Source organism: Leptidea sinapis, chromosome Z, assembly GCF_905404315.1.
Source record: "Leptidea sinapis chromosome Z, ilLepSina1.1, whole genome shotgun sequence".
Classification (NCBI taxonomy): domain Eukaryota; kingdom Metazoa; phylum Arthropoda; class Insecta; order Lepidoptera; family Pieridae; genus Leptidea; species Leptidea sinapis.
This window is the reverse complement of record NC_066312.1, coordinates 1,247,327-1,273,758: the sequence shown is the minus strand read 5'-3', so window position 1 is coordinate 1,273,758 and position 26,432 is coordinate 1,247,327. Positions and strand designations below refer to the sequence as shown.

At 35.6% G+C, this 26,432-nt stretch overlaps 1 protein-coding gene across 50 annotated transcripts in view; it reads right to left on the bottom strand.

The window, feature by feature from the left end:
* The window catches only part of LOC126978526 (protein Jumonji), a 150,139-nt gene that overhangs the window by 44,676 nt on the left and 79,031 nt on the right, over positions 1–26,432 (bottom strand). For 29 of the 50 annotated variants that reach the window (XM_050827384.1, XM_050827387.1, XM_050827390.1 and 26 more), the window contains 8 exons: positions 18,704–18,763; positions 18,325–18,384; positions 17,338–17,397; positions 10,608–10,667; positions 7,450–7,509; positions 859–912; positions 375–422; positions 98–136 (listed from right to left, as the gene is read on the bottom strand). In XM_050827384.1, the coding sequence (XP_050683341.1) occupies positions 98–136; positions 375–422; positions 859–912; positions 7,450–7,509; positions 10,608–10,667; positions 17,338–17,397; positions 18,325–18,384; positions 18,704–18,763 (441 nt within the window). The remainder of the gene's footprint in view (positions 1–97; positions 137–374; positions 423–858; positions 913–7,449; positions 7,510–10,607; positions 10,668–17,337; positions 17,398–18,324; positions 18,385–18,703; positions 18,764–26,432) is intronic. The other 21 variants (XM_050827393.1, XM_050827402.1, XM_050827413.1 and 18 more) reach the window with 3 other exon arrangements.

Genomic DNA, 26,432 nt, shown 5'->3' with positions numbered 1-26,432 from the left:
GTGGTTAAGATATATATCTATGACATACACAGTATTTTGTTGGGCTGAGTGAATAAATTATTTGATTTGAATACAGACAATATATTTTTGTACATACCACTCATCCCTAAGAGCAGCGCGTAGGCATTCCTGGACTCTGCAAATAAAATTTTATTTAGGTAAGAAACTGTAAGTCTCTCATGACCACTAAAAGAGGGATTATGAGGACTCTGGTCATTGAATTGAATGAAATGAGAATTGTATGAAACATTGGGACTGTTATCGGATATCATATCATGCTTGCACCAACTGGTACTGCTGTTTTGAATACTAGTGATTCAACAATTTATTCAAAACGTTATCATTGATGTTATTGAAATTCACACAGAACATACCTGAATCGAAACCCTTCGTGTCCATGAAATTTGCCACTTCTGCTCTATCTGAAAGCATGTATAATAATATTAATATGTAAATGTAAGTCTGTTTTGCTAAGTATCCTGTGATCGTTTTGCGATAGAAACAATGCATAACAAGCACATAAAAATAAAACAATGAAAAAGATACAATTTGCTGCGTTTGTAAACTACTTTAAACCATTCTTCTAAGGTCGATACCCATAATGATTTCGACGATTTAAGTTGTTGAACGAAAGTGTATGTGTGGCACGACAAGACCCTTCGTTTGACGTGTTCGTTGTATGAAGATAAGTCGTCTTAATATGTATTATGACATTAAAAGAAAAGGTAAAATGAAATAATTCAACATTCATTTTTATATCGAATATTTTCGGATCTGCTGATATAAGTTCACTAGTTATTATTTACGCACGTCCAACAGTACCAATACATATAACAACAAATTTATACAAACACTTACTTAATTCCACGAAGAACTGGTTATTGGACTTGCGGCTTGCAGCTGCGGCACCAGCTATGAACAACATCATAATATACATTATACATTTAATATAGGAATGTCTTGTATATACATGTAATGATCTTAAAATGTCTATAGACTAACACCCTTACAAATAAACTTGCCGTAAAGTTATACCTAAGAATAAACCAAGAATATGCAAAATATTGACTATCGCTGACAACACCTTTAATACAATAATAATTCTGAAGCTTTCCGAATATCAAACAGCCATTGAAAAAGAAATTTCATTTCCTTCAAAAATAGTGATTTCGTTTAGCAAACAAATATTCGCTTGAAGCTACTAAAATTAATGAACGTGAAAGGTCAGTACCGTACCCAAAGGGTAAAAAACGGAGCCCTATTACTGAGCCCCAGTTTGTCCATCTGGCACCAGACGGTATATCATGAACCGACACAGTTCGCTATATCAAAAAAATATTTTCAAAAAACCGGAATAAAATAAACATGGGGAAATGCAAATGCAACAAACGTGACTTTTTTAACCGTTTTTGATATTGATAACGGCAATAATAACTCTCGCAAATTTAACAGTTTTCGTGGTCAAGTCCGACTCTCACTTAGCCGGTTTTTTATTGACCATCTATCTATCTATCATTATGATGATATGCCGGAAACTCCAATGACAATGTAGGTCGAACGTATGTGAATTATTAATGTCTCAAGCTGTAGACAGACGAAAGAAGCGATACAAGAAGCCTACACTGTCGCCCAAACTAACACGTAGACTTATCAGCCTCAACAGACATGACATCCGTATAATGGTGGGCACCCTAACGGGTCACACATCACTAAACAAACACCTTTAACAATCGATGTAACGGACAGTCCTAAGTGCAGAGGCTGTCTGGCCGAGGACGAAACGGTCGCTCACGTAATCCTGGAATGTGCGGGGGTGGCCAACCAACGAGCAAAAATAACCTAACCCAACCTAACCAATACGAGGTCGCTCCAGGAAGTCTGCGAACACCCCAGGAATGTTCTGAACTTCTGGAAGGAGCTGGGCTGGTTGGAGGAACTGGCCATTACTGCATGCAAAATGGACCCATGCTAGTGGTTTTGCGGAAACAGCAGCCCCTATACCATACTAAGTGAATTATTAATGCGAAAAAAAAGCTTTACTATAATTATTTATTATAAGTACGGTAGTAACTAGAAGAAACTGCTGGACTACAAGGTGTTATGTTCATTCTAATAGCCTAAACACATGGTCGGATTTGGTACGGCCAGACCATGGTATGGTCCGAGAGTGTGGTGCGAGGCGCCCACCGGACCATACCATGAACCGTCAAGTTCAAGTTGGAGTCACTCGTTTCGCACCATCGTTCATGAAAGACACTATACATAAATGTATAGGTAATTGTGACCGTTAGGAAAACCCAATTTTAATTATTTGTTATTTTAGCGGTAATAAAAGTAACCTACATATAGCTACGATGCTATTATATTTTTATTCAGGTATTTCAACAAAAATAGCTTAATTTGTCATTGAAAGTATATAGGAAAATTAAAATAAATCATTTAAAGTACTTTAATTTCACAAAAACTAGCTCTGTGACTGTCACCCAAAAAAAAGAGAAGATTTATTGGAAGAAAAACTCTTTTCAATCACGTCCATTTACATTTACTGGAAACAGATTATAGACTTCAAAACTCCCCTTCAATAGTTTTTACGGATTTTGATGATGAGTTAGCACAATAATGTGGAAAAAATGCTCAAATTGAGTGTCCAAAAAATACTTCAATTAAAAAGTTTATAGGTATTTGTGTGATTATGAGTTTGACACCACAATTTTACTAAATCATTTCAAAAAAATCTGTCATATCCTACATTTCAATGATAACTCCGCGCAACCGCCATCAAAGAAAACATTGAAAAAAAAATGCCACAGCGTGCCTAAAAGAGAAACGCTATCTGTCGACGAGCAAATGTGCGCGAAAAAGGCCTCTTATCTTCTACGACAATACCTTCCTACTAAGCAAGCCTCAAATGGGGCTACAAGCTGTCAGCAGGACCAGTCCTTAGCGACGATCGTGGCTTTGCTTACCGATCTGAGATATCCAAGTGAGCCAGACTTAGGAGCAAGTTTAAATATCGAGTACGTTCAGCTAGCACCAAAATTACAAATGATTCTGTGATAATAACTCGCATTATGCATCGACAGTGTTGCCTTCTTATTTGACCAAAAAAGGAATGCAGTTGCTACCAACTGTAAACAATGGTAGTCTAGGGAAAAGACCTCAAAATTCCTTCCATAAGAGACCTAAAAAAGGAAAAGGTTCGGAGAGGTTATTCAGGGCAAGGGGTAGGGTAGCAAAATGTGATAATACAGATATTTTCACCGTTATGTGGTACTTTAACAAATCAGTCGTTGTATAATCAATCGTCTTTTGTGGGTCGAGAGCCAATGGAAACAGAAAAAGGGTATACAAGTGGATTGCCCCTAAATAATCAAAAATATTTAACCAGCATAATATAGGTAGTGTGGACCTCCTAGATTTGTTCCTAGGGAAATATAAAATAAAAAATAGGGCCAGAAGATAGTACCTACTTGAGGCTATTTTATCATCTTCTTGATTTAAATCTTATTAATTTTAAATAAATCAAGTCTCGCAAGATTTTTGAACCATTTAATATGAAATGTTTCTTATACTGTAGCATTTAATATATGAGGTTTTGAATCATTTATTTTATTTTAAGTCGTGTCTCCGCATTCTACTATATCCGTTTCATTTAATTATCGTACAGGGCTTTTTAACACAGTTTATTACTTATACCTCCTATGAAATATGAGCAAAATACGGCAGCAAATCCTAAATGCAGCTCAATCATAATTTATACTATTATATTCTACAGATTTGGATATTTTATAAATGAAACTATCCGAAGCAATTGGATAATCTGAATTTAATTAAAATCCATAACCGAATCTGAAACTATTTTTCACTATCCATATCCGAAATTTCATATCCATATCATCCCTAGAATTGAGAACTTGTGATTATTTGTAAGTATTTGTTTTTTCTAATAAAACTTAATAAACAGTAGTAAATTATTTTCCCAGTAACCTACACACATTCCTCCAACGGATACACATAAGGAACGAACAAAGTAAAAAATAAAAGAAATGTGACAACTTTGACAGAATAACGTATGTCATGACCTAGGCGTAATCACAAAACATTAAAGACTGTGTAAGTATTGACACTGTGCACAGTCTTTTATTGTTACGTACAAGAGATCAGCTAAATATTTTAAAAGTAAAATTCAATGTTAGTGCTTAAATCATTTTCGAAAACACCGTGTAATATGGAATTTATTTCACTTCTACTGGTTGTATCTGTGGGTGAGTATTTTTTAGCAAACTTTAAAAGAAGGTAAGACGATAGTTATGTTAATTTTGTTGGAATATCACGTAGTTTTAACAAGTTAAAGGTCTAGTTAAAATATAACTGTCATAATAAAGGAGTAACGCTCATATAGATCGTGTATATTAGAGCAAGAACCCGTGGAGCCAAGACCTACGTTATTTTATAAAAGCTGAAAGTTTGTTGAAAGCTGCCAAAGCGCATGCTTTCAACACAGGTAAGAACGATGGACCATTATGGAGTTTGGGTTGCAGTGGCTTTGGCACGTAAACGGTACTAAAGGTGTGTAAAATACCGATCTAAATACATCAATTAATAAAATCCGATTTTTCAGTATTACCTTCAGAATATTATTAAAAATCACGTTATTCATTGCCAGACACCATAAATGTTCATAAAATTATAATTTTCTTACGTCATAGTATATAAGCTGATTTTTACATATAATACTTGGGTAATAAGTAGATAATGTTTCCTCATTAGCCAGGCACTTTTGATAGTTCCTACCACTTGCCAGACAAACATTGTAAATCAGAAGAGATTCGTAATTAGAATGACTCATGCAAATATTTTTTTTGGCGCAGACTTATATAACTGATAGTCTATGTAAATTTTGAAGACATACGATGCTACAACTACCTTAAATTTTTAATTTATTCTGTCAATAAAAGCTTCAAAAAAAGAAAAATAAAATATTTCTCAAAAATACATGATACAACTTTTGTGATACAACTTTTGTTGCAAATAACACAAATTAATGTATTATCCATGACTGGTTTTTTTAAAACAAACTTACTTTTATTTACAAAGTCACAAACAAATTGTAAACATATAATCCACGTATCATACACCAATAATATTGAATTTACTTTATATTTATAGTCTTTACATATTCGAAATATTCAAGGATGTCGTAAGAGGCGACTAAGGGTTTGTAGAAGTGAGAGAGTCACGATGCAGTCTTACGAACAGGGCAAACTCATCCGGATACCACACACACTCAGAAAAAAAAACCGACGTAAAGTAGGAGCCTTGTACCGCTATATTTCGCATGGGTTAGGTCGAGAGCCGGAGCCCATTCCCCTGTCCCTCCACCAGAATATGTCAGCGGTCAATTTTAATTTTTTAATTTTACCCCAGGAGAGTACCGGCGCGGCGGCTCGCGGGAGTCGAAGAATCCCTCTCGGCTGCCCATCGCATTCTGGAGAATGGCACAGAACCACGTATGTCCGCGGACACGAACGAAGCTTCAACACCACGGCACCCCGCACTATGCTAAATGTGGACTGTTACAATATTAGGGAAAACCATTCCAATTTAAACGCCATCCACGATCACCTTGAGACTGAGAACTTGTTTTCCCTTACGGAGACGCAGATATCTCTACCGAGCAATACCTAGTATATTTAATGTACGCCGGGTACAAAATTGCGCATAATTTTTTGCCGGGATGTATGTGTATGTTAGACAGTATATCTGCTGTCACCGTCTCGTCAATTTTGAGGGTGGGGACCTGCTCACTCTCTGGCTGCGTGTAGATTTTGAGGACCGCGTCCATATCTAGCGCTGTGTCTACAGGTCCCATAGTGGTAACGCAGAAACGAATCATCTCATGCGGTGCGTTCATATGGCAATTTATGTCATGCTTGCTCAGATTCCCTTCGCTGAAATATTTGTCTTGAGCTTCAACGGACATAATGCCGAGAGGTTTGTGTGGCGCACCAAATACTACGCGAGGCGATCTGTGCATAATTTTGCATTGGCTTATTGGTGTGTCCTAATTGGATGAAACACCTACGCGGCTCCCAGACATGGATAGCCACATGCAGTTGTTATTAAATCTTCTACTCATGCCAATAGTTACCAGGTCTCTGTCGACGCCCTTCTCTGACCGTACATCCATTGCCTCACCCGGGAAGTATTGCGTATGCAACGGCCGCGTCGCAGATCACCGCGACGCGCCGCTTTTGGCACAACTAGCCAGCAGATTGAAATAGGATGCGTTTCTTTTTTGCACCCTACCCTTGGGGCAAGATTTGTTTTCCTTCGAATGATCTTAGTGCCTGCGTCGTTCCAATGGCCGATGTGATACTATAGGCCATAGATACATATTTCCATACCAAGCTCTGTAGTAACCGATCGATGGCAGATCAAAGTACTGGTTCGATGCAGCATCTGACTGCGAAAAACAGGCATGTCGAATGTGGATTTCGGCGCTGGGAACTAAGAATCCGAAATGCATCGTTCTAAATAGGAAATATAACCGTGCCACCAGATTTTATTAGTGGCAAATTACCCGAACGAAATCGAAGAACATAGTCAAAATGGGAACATTTCTGGAACATGCAAGTTCTAGGCGTTATCGAAAGCTGCTCTTGGTAACTTCAACCAGCCATCCCTCCCGCCGTTGCAATTGAGGAATATCACCCTGGCCCACACGGCACAATGGAAAGCAGATTTTCAATTCTATCACTATTCTATTCTATTCGATCACACATCAAGATGATATCCTAATTTGTGGCGTGTCGTGCGAAGGTGTAATCGGCGGCAGGAATCAAGTGAAACAGCTCTTGAGAACACTCCCCGTGATAAATGCGGTAGAGGACACAGAATGAAGCTAGTCTCTACGCAACGCCAGGTAGGTATCTGTCCTTTCTTTCAGACCAATAATACTCGAACGCAACATGGACAGAACGCTCCAATAAAACGTATATCACGCATGTACAAGGAAAGTGTAAAGCGTTGCAAAACTAGACATTCTTTGTTGACAGGCTCTTATTGTGAAAAACTGTAGCGACGTATTTTAGATTAATCAACTTATTATAAAAAGGTAATATTTTTACATTTTGTCACAGAAATTATTATATCGTTTATTTATTAAATTTATTTTTGTAGAAGTTAAGTGGTTGTTAGTCATTTTATAGGCAAATTTTACATTTTTTTTTTGCTGTTGTTATGGAATGATGTGTTCTCCTATAATTGGTGATACATAGTAATTTAAATAGATGGAAGGCATGTGTAAGATGTATTAATATGTACAATTGTTTGAGATCCATAGAACTTAATAAATAAATACTGCTTTGTACTTACAATGTACTTTTTACGGTTGCAGTTCGCAACTTGCATTTCACGTATATAACAACAATATATACAAACGCTTACTTGATTCCATGTAAAACTGTTCATTGTAGTTTCGGCTTGGACCCGCCACTGGTGCACCACCTATGAACAACATCATATTATAAATTAAAAATAGGAACCACTACATACATCATCCCACATCCTTTATACAGGTGTAGTGATCTTAAGAGTATTATAGACCTCCCCAATAAACCTCTACATTTTTTTTTAATGTAACGTTTTTAATGTCATAAAACCATGTTGTCGCGTACATACGCTGCGACGTATATGACGAGAGTGTCAAATTTAATATCGCGCAGCAACGTTAATGACGAGAGTGTCATTCTTCAAGACATTGTTAATTTCAACAGCTCCGTCAGCAATACTCGTAACTCAGCGGAAAAGTGTTTACTTTAGACGCTGCAGCTGAAGACCCGGGTTCGATACACCTACCAGTGTATGGATTTTTTGGGTTTTGTAAAGTTAATGGAAATTTCTAGTAAGTTCAAGATCAAATCGAACAGAAAAAAAGGGATGTAAAATGTGTAAGGATAAAAATAGTTAAAAGAATTTTCTAGTACAATTTAAATTTAAAGATGGAATGGGAGAATCATTTTGAAAATAGAACAGATCCGGGAGTATATAAGCCGTACTATGTGTGGCCTACGGCAGTTCTAGTTCTGACTCGAAAGTGTAAAGAATAAGAAGAAGAAAAGTAGAAGTAGTGAAAAGTGGAAGTGTTCCAAGAAGATAAAAGAGACTTAGTGTTCGGTGCGGTGAGACGCGTTGAAGGTACCGCCGCCGCCCACAAGAGGAACAGCGGCAGACCGGCGAAGTGCAAGTTCAGAAAAAGTGAACGGAAATAAAGACTCGTTCCTGCGGAGCTTTATTTCCAATCCCTGACCCACTCGTGTCAATATAAATAGTACAGCCAAAGATAGTATAGGATCCCGATATAAAACGACCATCACCGATGGTCGTTTTTTCACCGAATTTAATATTTCAATATGTTTAATTTAATATTGCATATGGGTTGCCTAGGAAATTTCAGTCCAGGATACGAGTAATGTAAAAAATATTTTACAATATTTCACCGGTTTGGTTAATGGACAAATTCTAAACCAATCGAAAGTCAATAGTATATGCAAAAGTTAGGCTGCCTATTTTTTCTGTCACAACTCATGTATGATGACAGGCAAATCAATATCAGTAACTTGCACCGGTCTGGTTGTTGAATGAAACTTAAATGAAAATAAAGTTTATTTAATTACAAACACGGTGATAAATAGTTGTCTGCGAAAAATCAGTCCTATATACCGGTTGCCGAATTTTTAAAGATTAAATACTCCGAATGAAAGAGAGTGCGCATGGTATCCGCTCTTGAAAACAAAAAGGATAGTGATAGACTCATTACATGCTGCGCATCATTTTAGAGTAGTTTAATATTAAAATAGAGGATTCGTTTTAATTTTAATTAAGGTACCTAGTATAAGGTCATCTTATAATCTCTCGCTCAGATCGGTGAAGCAGGTGACAATAAAGCTCGCGCGTACATCACTGCTCGCTCGTGAGTTGTCGAGGGCCGAGAGTGGCCGATCTCGATACCTACACGGGAAGTGAGACAGGCCTGGCAGTGTGAGACGTCGAGTGTTGTGATAAATAAATTTTTACATACGGAATTTGCAAAACAATAATAATAAACATTGGAGCATGTTTGCAATTTTTCATCTGATCGGTTGTGCCGACTTGTGATCAACAGTCTAAATTTGTTTTGGGACCCACTAGTGAACAAAGGCCGCTTACATTACAATTAGTGTATTACACTAATGCATAACTAAAAAATAGTCTTTACAATAAATACAAGAAATAGACCATTTAGTGACGGTCTCGTCGGTACGCATTGCATTGTGTACCTGTAATATAACAACTTCACTAAAATCAGGCCGTTAAATTGTAAGAAATTAAGCTGATTGACGACCTATCGTTTCATTATAATAGCACCGCTGATATCATATAATATCACAATATACCTACGACATATATAAAAGTTAATCCCTATTTCACATGGTCACGCCATCACGCGTGACTTGCTGGAAAGATTTCGCTAATTCTTCGTTATTGTGTTTGTTATTTGTCAGGGAAGGTTCTTATGAAAGGAAAAATTAAGAAAATTGTAAAATATAAGAATACATATACCTTTAAAAACCACACCATAAAAAGTATTGTAGAGAAATCTCATTTGTAACAAATATCTTTATTTATTTATTAATAGATTAAACTATTAAATGTATGTATTGTACTATTTAATCTGTAAATCTGTGTATGTATCATATTTTTCTCTTATTTATATTCATTTTTCAGACTTATATATATATAATCCATTATGCAACCAACGCAGGCACTTTTTTGAATACTTTTTTTTTTAATTTCTCTGATCGTGTGTTATTCATTGTTCATTTCTTTCTTTATTATTGTAAACACTGCTATTCCTTCCATTAGGTAAACTGTGGTAGACTATAATTGGCTATGTTTTTGTATTTAGCTATAAGTGATTATTTAGTATTGAGCTGTTGTCAACCCTAATAAAATAAAAAAAATAAAACATAACCACCATACAATATTATTTCGAAATAAACTTAACGCTTTGGTCAATATAAACGTTTTTACTGTGTGTTTACGTGTTTACGTTTTTACCTTATGATATTTTGAAGAAGCAAAACGTATCTCGTTTCTTGAAATAATAAAATAAAAACTACTGGAGCAATATAAATAGGGAAAAAGGTAAAAATACAACAAATAAAGATTCTATTTGTTTTAAAAAAGATGGAGTGGTCAACGAAAATAGTAGGGATATCGCTCAAACGTATGATATCTTTTTTTAAATATTCCTGTTCAGATTACAAATACTATAATTCTCTTTCTGAACAAGCTGTGTCAATACTTAAAAGCAATGTACCTGAGTGGACAGTTTCTACGCAGCAGGGTAAGCAAATTTAAACTTTCTTTTGACACAGCCTAAGGTAAGTTTGTGTAAATCTTAGTTTGGTTGGTAAAAGGTATTACTACAATCTGTGTTTAATAAATACGTTCTGGGATAAAATAAGTATATTATTCTTTTTAGACGTACAATAACATTTTTACGGTTGCATTTTGCAACTTACATAGCATGGGATATAAAAAATATTTATACAAACGCTTACTTGATGTCAGATAAAACGGTTCATTGAACTCCCGGCTTGGACCCGCCAATGCTGCGCCACCTATGGAACAACATAATATTATTAATTATAAATAGGAACTACAACATCCGTACCACAGCTAAGATCATTACATTACTGTATCAAACAGTAATGTAATGATCTTAAAATTTTTATAGACCATACACTATGATAATAATACAAATAAACATGTTAAATTAAAATAAAAACGAATTTAATTTTTTCAGTACAAATCGGCAATTTCATATTTGAACCCCTAATATTATTCATATTAATAGATGTTTATAATGTTAATGCAGACGCCTTTAAGAGAGCACGCTAGCAACGTTATTCCATACAAACGTATTTCCCTTTTTTCTCCGTTGATAATAATAATAATAATAATTCCTTTATTTCAGGCTACATGGCCCATAAAATAAATACCTTATAGTCTAACATACATACGATATGTAACTTAAATCTACGTCACATTTTCGCGGCGATGTGAGGCGCGGGTTCGGTAACTTCCGGCGGTCGGCGACGTCCGCGATATTTGCGGAACACGACCCCCTTCGGCCGACGCGAACAACAAAAGATTTGAAGTCTACTGCGTGACGCGTCACCAATTTTTCGACCCCCAACCGGAACCTTGTCTTCTCCACCAAGTACTGAACAATGTCGGAGGCCTTGGTGGTGTGGTGAAAGCGAGAGACGTAGATATACGTCGCTGGGATTACGGGACGCAGGAGCTGGTTCTGTCCTATCGGTGCTGTGCCACATTGGTTATGACTAGGAGGTCTCCTCTTCTTCCGCTCCACCTTAATGAAGCCATCCTTGTCGGTCAGACCCTTCGACACAGCTCTACAAGCGGGTTCATTGTGGGCGTGCCCGCTTCCACTTTCTGTCCTCAGCACTGTCCGCCGCTATCTGGGTAGCTGGCGGATGGCAGCAGCATAGTCACGTTGAGGTGTTGACGTAACGACAGCAGGCGACACCTCCGAGAGGGGAGGAGGTGAGGGACGGGCGGCAAGTACATTACCGCTTACACGTGCGGGCGCAGCGGCCGGTGTCGAGTCGAATTTCGCTGATTCACTACTCGCTGGCGAGGCAATGCAAGCCCCACGTCGTGTGTTGATGTTATTGGCCTCTATTGACCTACTTACAACAGTATTGTTGCGCAAAGTCGCAACTTCAGCTTGCAGGTCCCTGATGGTTTTCTGAGATGCCTCTAATTTCAACACTACTTCTGCCAGGCCTGCCTTGAGGTTTGTGATGTCCTTCAGCAACCTGGTGACGTCGACACGGTCGAAGGTGACGGGCGGTAACTTGTTCAAGTTTCTTGCCACGAAAGACAGTATGTCGTCAGGATCAGTCCTTCAGGAGATTTATCATGTCCTGAAGACTTCTCTCTCCCCTTTCATCCCTCCTGCGGGACGGCATCTGGTCGGTTTTCATCAAAACCTCGTACAGGAAGCGTATTGGCGTTGAAGATCTCCTCACTCTTGAAATTTGATGCACAGATCTGGATGCAGATCTCGTCCATAGTATCAATTGCGTGCTGAAGGAATGCCAGCAATTCATTGGATATGAGTTTTTCGGAACTCATCGTCATAATAGCGTGCAGCGGCGTTTGCCGCGCAGATCGCGAATATAAATTATATTCGTAAGTTCAATGAGCATGTACGTTACCGAGCGCGCTCGGAACTGAACTGCTTAATATGTAATGCTTCTAGATAATGCTTCTAGAGCAAAGATTATTGTCACAGAATCTAGGCATGCTAAGGCTATGTCCCTACGTTTTGATTTTTTTAATCAACTAGCGACATAAGAAAATATGGCTCTTCAAACATTGCAAAAATGCCATTTTTATACCACCCTATTCAGACGAATACGTAACAATTTTTAAAGGTTTTTAAGAAAAAAGGAAAACGTAGGGTCACAGACTCATTCTTCCTGAAGATATTTAACAAAAAATTGTTTTGGTATGCAAAACACGCACACATGGACAATTGTGCTTCGGGCGCGGCGCCATTGACATAGTTTCTTCAAATACCTTTTTTTTTTTTTCAAATTACGCTTGATCCAGCGTAATTTTCATGTTTTATTATTCTTGTATCAAGGTTTACCTAATATCGATGATCAAACCGAATGACGTTCTATACATATAGACAATGCACGTCATACAAAACCAAAGCCGAAATATAGAACACGCCACAAAATATGACACCATAATAAGTTTTGACTGCTATGTCTATACATTTCTCTCCAGTTGTTTAAAAAAATTTTCGTCAATAGCCCAGTAGACATATTTACCAGTAGGGAAATTACCTACAAACATTCGAAATGATACACTTACACAACTTACAACACATCAACGAGGCCCTTGTTATTCGTTTCCGCGATCTTTTTATAAATGCCAGCGTATTCAGGGTATACGGCTTTTCAAGGTATATTTGAACTCGGCTCTATCAAACAACCGGTTTCCTTTTTTTGAAATTATAAATATATATTAATACTAATAATGAATTCGTGAACATAATTCACAATGTTAAACAAAGATGGCGGCTGCAATATCTTAATTTATATAAAAATGTTACAAGTTGTTTGTCCGCGGTGGACTCTTTTAACTAATGAACGGTTTAAATGGGGATTACTTCATGGAGTGCAGTTTAGTCCAACTTGAGAGCTAGGATACTTTTTATTTAGATTTGGGACCCATAATTATTTTTTTCCAATATTTGTTTTGTATGGACATATTTTCTGCGAGAGAAATTATTGACGCACGGTTTGACAGTTCTGCTGTGAAACAATTTCATTATAACAACAACGAGCATACGTAAGGAAATAATTATTATTGATGTTATGAAAAATTATTGACAAATACATAAAAAACAGTTATTTTATTTATTATGTACAGTACAAAGTCTGTCAGGTCAGCTAGTTTATTATAATTTTTTTATGAGTGAGGTTTGGTTTGCAAAGATGTATTTTTATATTTTCACTCTGTCTTCTTCTATTGACATAAGTTAGAATGAGAAAAACCCTCCTTAGCGGCTGTTTAAAGTTAGCGAGCCATTATGAGTAACCGACTCCATTGGACTTGATTTTGTTTAGTAGCTGTTCAAAGACAATCGGAGGAGGAGTAAACTCCAGTCGTGCGTCGCAACTGTCTCACACTTTTAAAAAAAGAATAAGTTAAATTTATGTATTTAATTTCTTAAATTAAGTAAAATTTCTCTTTTAGAATTGGATATCTTTTCCAGGGTATGTTTTTAGTATATGTAGTATAAGCGGACTTCAACATATATTTGTATGGAAGGTTATGTCAAATTTTAAATGTGGTTAAATCCAAAAAACTAAAATACTTTAATGGTGAGATATAAATATGCTTATTTTTTTGTAAATTTCTTCGCATTTCCCTCTTCCTACCAACTGGCACCTTCTTCCAAAGAGAATTCTCTTTCATTACCTCGTGTACAATAAAGCTGAAAAATATTAGCTTTTACATATTTGCGATGTAAATAAGTATTCTATCTCTAGATAACGATACTTCCGTGACAACGTGTAAATAGCACTAGTATGTAATTGTTCACGTTCTTGTAAGCCGTTCACATTACACACAATTACAATATTGCTAATCATTGTTCACTAGGCCTTTAAAAATTAATTTACAAAACAATCAACTTCAAAAACACTATTCCAAAACAATAGATATAATATACACTAAAAAATATAAAAATAATTGCGTATTTTTATACAATCTAATTAATAAATCTAATTCTAGTATCGATTATTGTTGGTTGTTTTTTGTAAATTTTTTTAAATTTTTAGATTTTTATTGAATCTGAACTACACTAACTAATAATTTATCTAAATAAATTTGTATCACCAAACAAACTTTGAAGTATATTCTTCCAATAAAAAGAATAAAGAATAATCGAAATCGGTTGGCGCGATATTGTTTTTTTTTTTTATGGAATAGGAGGACAAACGAGCGTACGGGTCACCTGGTGTTAAGTGATTTCATTCTCTTGCAACACTTTGGTGTTGCAAGGGAATGTGTGATTCCTCTGGGAATCACAAGAGCGTTGCCGGCCTTTAAGGAAGGTGTACGCGCTTTTTTTGAAGGTACGCATGTCGAATCGTCCCGGAAACACCGCACAAGGAAGCTCATTCCACAGCTTTGTAGTACGTGGAAGAAAGCTCCTTGAAAACCGCACTGTGGAGGACCGCCACACATCCAGATGGTGGGGATGATATCCTAATTTGTGGCGTGTCGTACGAAGGTGGAATTCGGCGGCAGGAATCAGGTTGAACAGCTCTTCGGAACACTCCCCGTGATAAATGCGGTAGAAGACAAACTATGAAGCAGCAGCAGAAACAGAGCACTGGGTCCCCGACAATTCGAGCTGCTCTGCGTTGCACGCGGTCAAATGGATCGAGCTGATACTGGGGTGCGCCAGACCTGCGCTTTGTAGAGCGCTAGAATATGGGCCGGCTTGAAGTATTGCCGTGCTCTATTGATGACGCCCAGCTTCTTCGAAGCCAATTTGGCTTTGCCCTCCAGATGGCCACGGAATTGGCAATCGCTCGAGATTACGAGACCCAGTATTCCGATACTAGGCGAGGCTTTAAGGGAAGTGTTATCGAAGAGCGGTGATACGACAAATGGGGTTTTTTTAGTGGTAAACGCGCAAACTTGAGTCTTCTGGGGGTTAAATTGGACAAGGTTCAATTTACCCCATTCCGCGACCTTCTCGAGAGAGGACTCGATAGAAGACACAAGTTTCTCCCGGCACTGGTCGACGTTTTTCCGAAAGAGACCTGCACGGCCCGTGTATACGGCATCACCAGTGCTGTCGTCTGCATAGCAATGTATGTTGGAGGTGTCCAACATATCATTAATATGCAGAAGAAACAGCGTGGGAGATAGCACACAGCCTTGGGGCACTCCAGCGTTCACGGGCTTGGGATTCGAGCAAAAACCGCCGACAACGACTTGTATGCTGCGCCCAGTGAGGAAGCTGGAGGTCCACTTGCATAAGCTCTCGGGAAGCTCAAATGATGGAAGTTTTGAGAGGAGCGCCTTGTGCCATACATGATGATAAGTCTTTAAGATCTTTATCTTCAGTCGTTAATGTATTATTTAAGCACTTTTTATAGCTTACTTAGGCTTGTTTATTGACACACGACTAAGGAGAAAAGTGTGCTTACTCTTTAAGCACACTTTTGCCGTTCCGTTATCAGACTGCGAATGATATGTCCATATGTATACAACGTCATTGATTGACACTCACAAAAACGATAATTGCCCCGTCTAGACATGTTCGTGGGATGACTGCAGGGAAGAGTTTTGTAAGACTGTGGTAGAAGTGAAACTTCATCCGACAAAATTTAAAAACACATATTTTAAAGTTTCCCGTCAATATTTCAAATAAAAAATTTCAACAAAATTTAAAAAAAAATATTTCGAAAATAATCATTTCTAATAAAAACATTAAATAAAAGGTTGTTTAAAAAATTACATAACAGTCATCATGTTAACTATAATATTAGATTAGACACTGTATAGCCATCATAAATTCACCATACATAAAAAAATAATATAGTGATTCCTCTGGTGTTGCAAGAGATTGTGGGCGGCGGATCACTTAACAACAGGTGACCCGTACGCTCGTTTGTCCTCCTATTCCATAAAAAAAAACTAATATTACGCTTTTTACTTTTTTACGCTCCGCAACGCCCCACAGGAACTTCGTTCCAAAAATACAGTCGAATTGAGAACCTTCTCCTATTTTAAAGTCGGTTAGAAAATTATCCTGATAACTCTTTTGTTTCATTATCATAACCTTAAATACCTACTGCAAATTAAGTCTAACAACAAAAAATGTCAAAAAAGCTATTTTAATCAGATATTGAACGTCAAACTTTACTAAATCCTCTCCATAGCGACTGATCATTGCAATCCCAGGAGAGCTACGCCACATGAGTAAATTAAGCTTCATACATTGCGACGTGGATGCACTGCTATAATGATCCGGGGCATGTGTGTGTCCACTAACCGCTTGTTGCGTACGAGTCGAGAACCAGTTGTCGATTGCACAGGCAGTGGACAATCTCAGGGTTATCGCAACACACATATTGTTATATTTATTACAAGCTTGCATATTTGAACATAAAAAGTGTTAGTATATTGTTGATACGAATGTTTACTAAACTATATGCATGAATATTACAAGAAAAAATAAAAGTGTATAATATACTTTATCTATTCCAAGGACAAGAATACGTCAGTAAATATTTGTATGATCCTCTTGATTTTGGTAAAACAGTATATCACGGTATTTTTAACCATTTTATTATTATTATAAGGTTTTACTTAACACTTGATTTTGTGTTGGTTATTATATAACTATCTAAGTATTTGTTTGTGTTCAAATATTGAAAGTAGCGTTTATAACACTTCCCCATATCTGTTTGTGCTAAAAAGTGGTAAATCTACGTAACTTCAGTGGAAATGCAATCATATGATATACATAATCTGACGCTGCAGCCAGGATTATCTCTTCGATAGAAAAGCTAATAAAAAAAGTTTTGTTTAATCTATCTTAACATTTTGTCACAACACTGCCAAAATAGGCATCAAGTTTTGTAGACGTAAAATGTAATTTTTACAATTGCATTTTGCAACTTGCTGAGCACTGATATTACAACAATTAATACAAACGCTTACTTGATGCCACGTAAAACTGTCCATCAGACATTCGGCTTGGACCCGCCACTGGTACACCACCTATGAATAACATCATATTATAAAATAAAAATAGGAACTGCTACATCCGTGCCACAGCATTGACACACTAATGTAATGATCTTAAAAGTTTTATAGATTAAAATTTCTGCAACATATCCATTAATTAATTAGGATCTTATACCTTTATTATTAACATAGTGGGCTTAATGACCCTCACTCATTAACTTAAGAAAAATTTCAAAAAAGCTATTTAAAATCAGATATTGAACGTCAAACTTTATTCCTTCATTCTCCATAGCGACTGATCACTGCATTCATAAGAGCTACGCCACATGAATAAATTAAGCTTCATACATTGCAACGTGGTTGCACTACTACAATGATCCGGGGCATGTGTGTCCACTGGCCGCTTGTTGCGTACGCGGCGAGAACCAGTTGACGATAGCACAGATAGTGGACAAGCTCAGGGTTAGAGCGACACATGAATTCTTTTTTTAATTACAAGCTTCAATATTTTAAAATAAAAACAAATATTATAGTATTTATATAAATGATTACTATTATATATATACTGTACTGTTATTTAATATCGATGATCAAACCCAATAATCAAGCTCATAAAAAAAAATTGTTTAATTAATTTTAACATTTTGTCACAACATTGCCAAAATAGGTATTTACTCATGTGGCTACGCTGCCGACTGGCATACCTGCGCGCCTCTTAGTTTCGATGGGATTACGCAGTTGGCTAAGGAAATTAATCTTTCTTTTGAGACAGCCAAAGTAAGATTTTGAAAAACCTTAACTTGGTTGGTAAAAGTAATAAATACAATTAGTATGTACAATATGTTCTTGGATATCTTAGGTATATTCTGTTTTGTAGACGTACAATATAATTTTTACGGTTGCATTTTGCAACTTGCATAGCACGGATATTACATCAATTAATACAAAACAAACGCTTACTTGATGCCACGTAAAACTGTTCATGGGATATCCTGCTTGGACCCGCCACTGCTACGCCACCTATGAACAACATCATATAATAAATTTAAGATAAAAAAAATAAGAACTACTACATCCGTGCAACAGCGTTGACACACTAATGTTATGATGATCTTAAAAGTTTTATAGACTATAAAACATTTGACAATTGCACAGATAGTGGACAATCTCAGGGTTATCGCGACAAACGTATTGTTTTATTAATTACAAGCTTGAATATTTGAACATAAAAAGTGATAGTATGTTATTGATATGGTTGTTTATTGTACTATATGTGCATGAATTTTTACAAGGAAAAATTAAAGTGAAACGGATAACAACAATTTATACAAATGCTTACTTGATGTTAAGAAAATCGGGTCATTGGTCATCCGGCTTGGACCCGCCACTGCTGCGCCACCTATGAACAACATCATATTATAAATTAAAATTAGAGACTACTACAACTGTACCAGAGCATTGACACACTAATGTTATGATCTTAAGTTTTATAGACGAATACCTCTGCAACAGATCCATTAAAAAGTCAGGATAATTTAGCTTAGTATCGACATAGCCTTAATAACCCTCACCCATTACCTTAATTACCTACTGTAATAATATAAGTCTAACAACATAAAATATCAAAAAAGCTATTTTAATCAGATATTGAACGTCAAACTTTACTAAATACTTCTCCATAGCGACTGATCACCTCATTCCCAAGATGGCACTTAGTAGTCCCGTAGCCGCCACATGAGTAAATTAAGCTTCATACATTGCGGCGTTGTTGCACTACTACAATCACGGAACAGAAAAAACTACTAGAAATCATAGCCGCAATAGAAATATGTCCAACGACGGGATTTCCTATCATCGGTTATCATAATTTTCCGATAATAAATACAATTAATATTTTATAAGTGTTGTATATGTTGAAAATGAACCATAATATTAAGACGTATGATTCATTTACCTTTACGTTTAATGGATGTAACTAATGTTAGACTTATTAATGTAAACAATACAAATATCTTGCTGCTCAACAAGTGCATGCATGTACATATCGATATAATTTTATCGAAATAAATTTTATCTTTATAAATTGTATTCAAGTAATGTCCTTTTCCACGCATCATGCGATAAGGGTGTAAGTAAGCAAAATATATATCTATTATATATATAAAATTGGAGGTGTGTGTCCCTATATTTCACCTTGCAGCCAAAACTACGCATCGCAGACCAAAAGTGTTTGTATGTGGCAATAGGTACAAGGTTCCCATTGTGCACAATGGTGGTTGCAAGTCGATAATTATAAGGGTGTAAAAGATACGGGGGTTGAAAGATGTTAACTTTGAAAATGTGACTATTATTGATCTAAAATGGTCTGGATTGTTCAGGAAATTTCTGGAATGTTCTAGAAAGCTTTAATATGTATACCAATGTTCTGATCGATCGAAAATGTTCTAGAAAATTCTAGAATGATCTAGAAAATTCTAGAACGATCTAGAAAATTCCAAAATGATCTGGGAAGTTCTAAAATGATATGGGAAGTTCTAAAATCGACGTTTAGATTCTGATCGAATGAGAATGTTCTAGAAAATTCTAGAATGATCCAGAAATGTTTAGAATGATCTGGGAAATTCTGGAATGATGTAGGGAGTTCTAAAATCTACGTTTAGATTCTGATTAAATAAGAATGTTCTAGAAAATTCTAAAATGATCTGGGAAGTTCTAAAATCTACATTTAGATTCTAATCGAATGAGAATGTTCTAGAAAATTCTAGAATGATCCAGAAATGTCTAGAATGATCTGGAAAATTCTAGAATTATATAAAGAGTTCTAAAATCTACGTTTAGATTCTAATTGAATAAAAATGATTTAGAAAATTCTAGAATGATCTAGAAATTTATCGAATAATCTAGAACATCCAAGAATAATTTGGATATCTTTGGAATGTATTCCAAGGCTCTGATTGATCAAATGTATTTGAAATGTTCGAAAAAATTCTAGAATCACCTAGAAATTTCTAGAATGACCTAGAATATTCCAGAATGTTTTAGAAATGATTTATATGCCACGGTTTTGAACGATTAAGAATGTTCTAGATTGTATGCTAATTTTCTGATCAATATAGAATGTTCTGGAAATTCCTCCAATGATCTAGAGAGCTCCAAAATGAATCTCAACTTTTTGATAGATTAGAAATATGCTGGATCGTTCTAGAAACTTTTAAAATTTCTTGAGATACTTAAAAGTCGAAATTATTAGAAAAATCCGGAAAATTTGGTCGGTAGTGGGAATAATTTTTGCGACTATATAAGTCGAAATGTCAAACCCGTGCTTCAGTCGATTTTTTATAAGAATTGTATAACGAAAAAATAAATATTAAAAATTAAATAATCATAAATAACAGCGTATAGTGTTTTTTAAAGTGAAGAATCAAAAGTTTTAACGTGCAGTGTAATACACGATATTGTTTCTTTTTTTTTAGTTGTTTTATTTTAGTGCAGTGTAAAAAAGGTGAAAAAAAATTAAAATATTACTAACGATGCCGAAACGTAAATGCGTATTCTCACGTTCTCGAATTGTATCGAAAAGGCAAAAAATGTCACGGAGAAATGAAACTACAGACGAAAGAGAACAACGTCTCACATTACTTCGAGAAAATTATCATCAAAGTCGAAATAATCAGACTGAAGAGCAGCTTAATGATTCTAAAGAAACGGACCGAATCAGAAAAAGATTGCAAAGAAAAAGAAAGACAAATGAACAGGCACATAGATGATAGATGAATACAAAATGCAATAAGAATGCGTGATCTTGGACTAAATGAACAAATGGAGGCTCAAGTTTCTAAAACAACTGTATAATCTGTTCGTCAAAAACGTCGGGAAAAATACAGTCTTGAACAAGAGGCGTTTCATTATAATCCTACTAGAAATTATTTTGAACATTCAAGTATAGTGATCGGAAGAATGAATGAAGTATGCAAATTTTGTGAAGCTAAAAAATTCAAAGGAGAAACGCAAAGTATATGCTGTTCAATAGCAAAATTAAATTACCAGAGTTAAAATCACTGCCACCGGAATTTCTAGAATATATGAAAGGAGAAACACAAAATTCTAAAGAATTCTTACAACAAATTAGAAATTACAATGCATGCTTTCAAATGACTTCATTTGGAGCAACTGCAGTAATTGAAGAAAAAGGATTTAATCCAGTATTTAAAATACAGGGACAAGTATATCATAAAATTGGATCATTATTGTCACTCCCAAATAATACTCCGAAGTTTTTACAAATTTACTTTGTAGGAAATGAAGAAGACGAACTGGATCAAAGGCTTTCAAATTTTACAGAATTGCGTCGAGATATAATTCTTCATTTACAGCGCTTTCTACATGAAAATAATGAGTTGATAAAGATATTTAAGACTGCGATGGAAAAAATGGTTTCGGATAATTATAAAATAATAATTCGGGCAGATAAAATCCAATTGGCGAACACGAAAGACGATTTAATGCACCTCAAGTAAATGAAATAGCCGTAGTTATGGTGGACAATGAAAGTAGTTATAGGGATATTGTGGTACAACGAAGAAGTAATAAGTTGGAACGCATCGCTGAAACTCATCACATGTATGACGCCTTACAGTATCCACTAATATTTTGTCATGGTGAAGACAGTTACCATTTTAATATTCAGCATGTTGATCCACAAACAAATAGCCCTACAAACAAAAAAGTTTCTTCCAAGGAATTTTACGCATATCGGATAATGGAGGGAGTGAATAAATACAATCATATACTCAATTGTCGGAAATTGTTTTTACAGTTTATTGTTGATATGCAAGCAAAAATAGAAGCAGAAAGATTGTTATTTATTCGTCTAAATCAAAATAAATTACGAACGGATGAATATATTCACTTACGAGATGCGGTAGCCAATGATGGGGATGTTGAAAATTTGGGACGATTAGTAATTTTGCCTTCTACATTCATTGGTAGCCCTAGGCATATGCTTCAATATGCACAAGACGCAATGGCGTATGTGAGAAAATATGGTCGTCCTGACTTATTCATAACGTTTACGTGCAATTCGTCATGGAAGGAAATTAAAGATGAGTTACAATTTGGACAAAAGTCACATGACAGACATGATTTAATTGCGCGCGTGTTTAAACAGAAACAAGTAAAATTCATTAATGCAATTGTGAAGAGTTGTATTTTCGGAAATGTTAATAGCTGGATGTTCTCCATTGAGTGGCAAAAGAGAGGGTTGCCACACTCACACAATTTAATTTGGCTGAAAGAAAAAATTCACTCAAATCAAATCGATGACGTCATTAAAGCAGAATTCCCAAATCCGGTTGAAGATCCTGTTCTATATGAAATAATCGTGAAACAAATGATACATGGACCTTAATATGCAATCACCCTGAATAAAAGATAATAAATGCTCAAAACGATATCCAAGATTGTTTTTGAGTGAGACGCAAACGGAGATGATGGATATCCGCAATACCGACGTCGACCACCGAGTGAAGGAGGATTTACAGCAAAAATTAGAGTACGGGGTGAAGAAATCGAAATTGATAATCGATGGGTTGTCCCTTATAATCCGTTATTATCGAAAATGTTTAATGCACATATAAATGTAGAATATTGCAGTTCAGTTCAGACAATTAAATATGTGTGTAACTATATTAACAAAGGAAGTGATATGGCTGTCTTTGAAATTACAAATGAAAATAGATATGATGAAATTTTAAGTTATCAAATGGGACGATATATAAATAGTAATAAGGCAGCTTGGCGTATATTGGGGTTTCCGATTCATGGCAGGGATCCAGCTGTTTTTCACTTAGCAGTTCACCTTGAGAATGGGCAACGGGTATATTTTACTAATCAAACAGCACAAAAAGTTGCAAACCAACCTGTTAATACTACGTTAACTGCATTTTTCGAATTGTGTCGAAGTGATCTGTTTGCTAGAACTCTTCTTTATGGAGATGTTCCCAGTTATTACACATGGGACTCATCGCGAAAAGTATTTAATCGACGAAAGAAAGGAGTTTCGGTTGAAGGATTTAAAGGTGTCTTTAAAGATAAAGCTATTGGTCGAGTATATACGGTACATCCAAAGAATGCTGAATGTTTCTATTTACGTCTACTACTTCATGAAGTACGTGGACCAACTTCTTTTGAAGATCTTCGAACAGTAGATGGTTACATTTGCGAAACGTATCGTGAAACATGCCAGCGTCGTGGTTTATTAGAAAATGATAATCAATGGGAGCAGGCAATGAAAGAGGCAGCAGAAACAGCAACAGCGAATCAACTGCTAGAACTCTTTGCTATAATTCTAACATCGTGTAATCCTTCAAATCCGAATAGACTATGGCTGAAATATCGTGATAGTATGAGTGATGATATTCTAGCAAGACTACGTAGAGAAAATCAAGATATGAATATTACATTCAACGATAATATTTATAATGAAGCTTTGATAACTTTAGAAGATCGATGTTTCGCAATATGTAATCAAACTTTAGTTACTCTCGGAGTGCAATCTCCTAAAAGAAACGAATTAAGCGTGACTAATTCTGAATTATCAAAAGAACTTAATTATAATAAAGATGAATTGCAACGTTACATTGAAGAAAATGAACCAAAATTAACACGAACACAACGAATAGTATATAACACAATAATAAATCGTATTGAGACGAATGCAGGAGGAATAATCTTTTTAGATGCACCCGGAGGTACTGGAAAAACTTTCCTCATTAATTCGGTCCTAGCTACAATTCGGGTGAAAAATGAAATAGCATTAGCATTGGCATCCTCTGGAATTGCCGCGACATTAATGGAAGGTGGAAAAACGGCACATTCTGCACTAAATTTGCCATTAAATGTAGCTGAACAAGAATTCCCAGTCTGTAATATCACAAAATTTTCTGTACGTGGCCAAATTTTAATAAGATGCAAACTTATAATATGAGATGAGTGCAAGATGGCTCATCGAAAATCACTGGAAGCGCTGGATAGAACATTACAGGATCTTCGGAAAAATACAAAACTAATGGGAGATGCTTTATTGCTACTATCAGGGGATTTTAGACAAACGTTACCAGTTATTCCAAAATCAACACCAGCTGACGAAATAAATGCATGTTTAAAGCGATCAATTTTTTGGAACAATGTTGAAAAGTTATCACTGACAGAAAATATGCGAGCGTTAATTACTGGAGATCCAAAAGCACAAGAGTTTGCCGACAATCTTTTGAAAATTGGGAATGGCACCTACCAGATCCACAGTCTGGTAAAATAATTTTAACTGAAGAGATATGTCATGTGGTAGACACCGAAGAACACCTTATAGACAAAATTTATCCATCCATACAACAAAATTATTTAAATAAAACATGGTTGTCTGAGCGAACAATTTTGGTTACAAAAAATGATGCAGTAAAACGAATAAATGAAAAAATACAGGAAATGATACCGGGAGAGGAAAAAATCTATAAATCAATAGATACAATGATGAATCAAGATGAAAGTTTAAACTTTCCAACGGAATTTTTAAATTCATTAAACCCACCTGGTATGCCTTCTAATGAATTAAAGCTAAAAATTGGATCACCAGTCATATAATGCGAAATCTTAATACGCCAAAATTGTGCAATGGTACAAGATTATGCGTAAAACAAATTTTGAACAACATCATTGAGGCAGAAGTTCTCACTGGCAAAGAAAAAGGAAACTTGGTTTTTATACCAAGAATTCCAATAATTTCGAATGATTTACCATTCTATTTTAAACGGTTACAATTTCCTGTACGACTAGCTTATAGTATGACTATCAATAAGGCGCAAGGACAGACGTTCCGATTTTGTGGAGTTAATTTAAAAGAATCCTGTTTTTCACATGGTCAACTCTATGTAGCTTTTTCACGCGTAGGACAGAAAGAAAATTTATTTGTTTATGCACCAGAATGCAAAACTGTAAATGTAGTATATAAGAATGTATTTCAATAAAAATGTTTAGGATATCAGTTAATGTTAGATGATAAAAGATATTAATGTCTACTTAGTCGTAAGATTTTAATGTAAAAATAAGTAAGATCAATAAATTAATAAGAAAAAAGAAAATGTGTCTTTTATGTGAAAAAATTGTGAAGTAAGTAGTGATAGATTATTAACATTAACAAATAAGTATACAATTAAAAATGACCCAGCGAAGCGGGTATTCATAGCTAGTATCCTATATATACAACGTGAATCAAAAAGGGTATAACATCGCTTCAATGCTACGTTATATAAGTCATATGCAATAGTATTGTGATGTTTAAATTTGAATAAATAAAATAAATAAGAATAAAAAAGCCCCTACAAAATAAAAATATTATTTTTCAATTTCTTTTCTCAGACAACCCTAACTTTTAAAGAGACCGCCATTTAATATGGGCGGAGCCGTTGTTTGTAAACAAAATTAGGTAACCTACCTACGGACTTAAACATTAGGTATTCGATAATAAAAGTACATACCAATCTTGCTGCGCAGCTTTTTAACACTCCTTGAGTTTCACAATAAATACACAGAAAACACCACATCACGTCATGTTGATTATGTTTTAGGTAGTTAGGTACCTAAGTAGATACCTAGTTATTTCATCACTAGTACATTCAAAACAGCCCAGGTACATCACACATGATACAGTTATAAGGAGGTACGTAGATTTTGCAGCAACACCACTAAAGGAAGGGTTCAATCATGCACCAATCTTCGGAAACGGCGTATAAGGGAAGCCTCCTATTCCGGTACCGACACGGACGGTGGTACAATTCGCGAGCTGCGACCAGATTGTTATTTGTCACCGCACCAACACACAATATGATGTCGTAATATTTATTGTTCCCATAATCTGCCATGATTATCATACGAAAATACTGTAATCCAAAAGTCCAACGCGACGATCTAACAAACATGAATGTCGGAACATAACTAAAGTATAAAAATTATTAAATAAAATGTCCACTGAATTTGGTATTATGATTAAGGGGGTATGCACACTCGCCGAAATA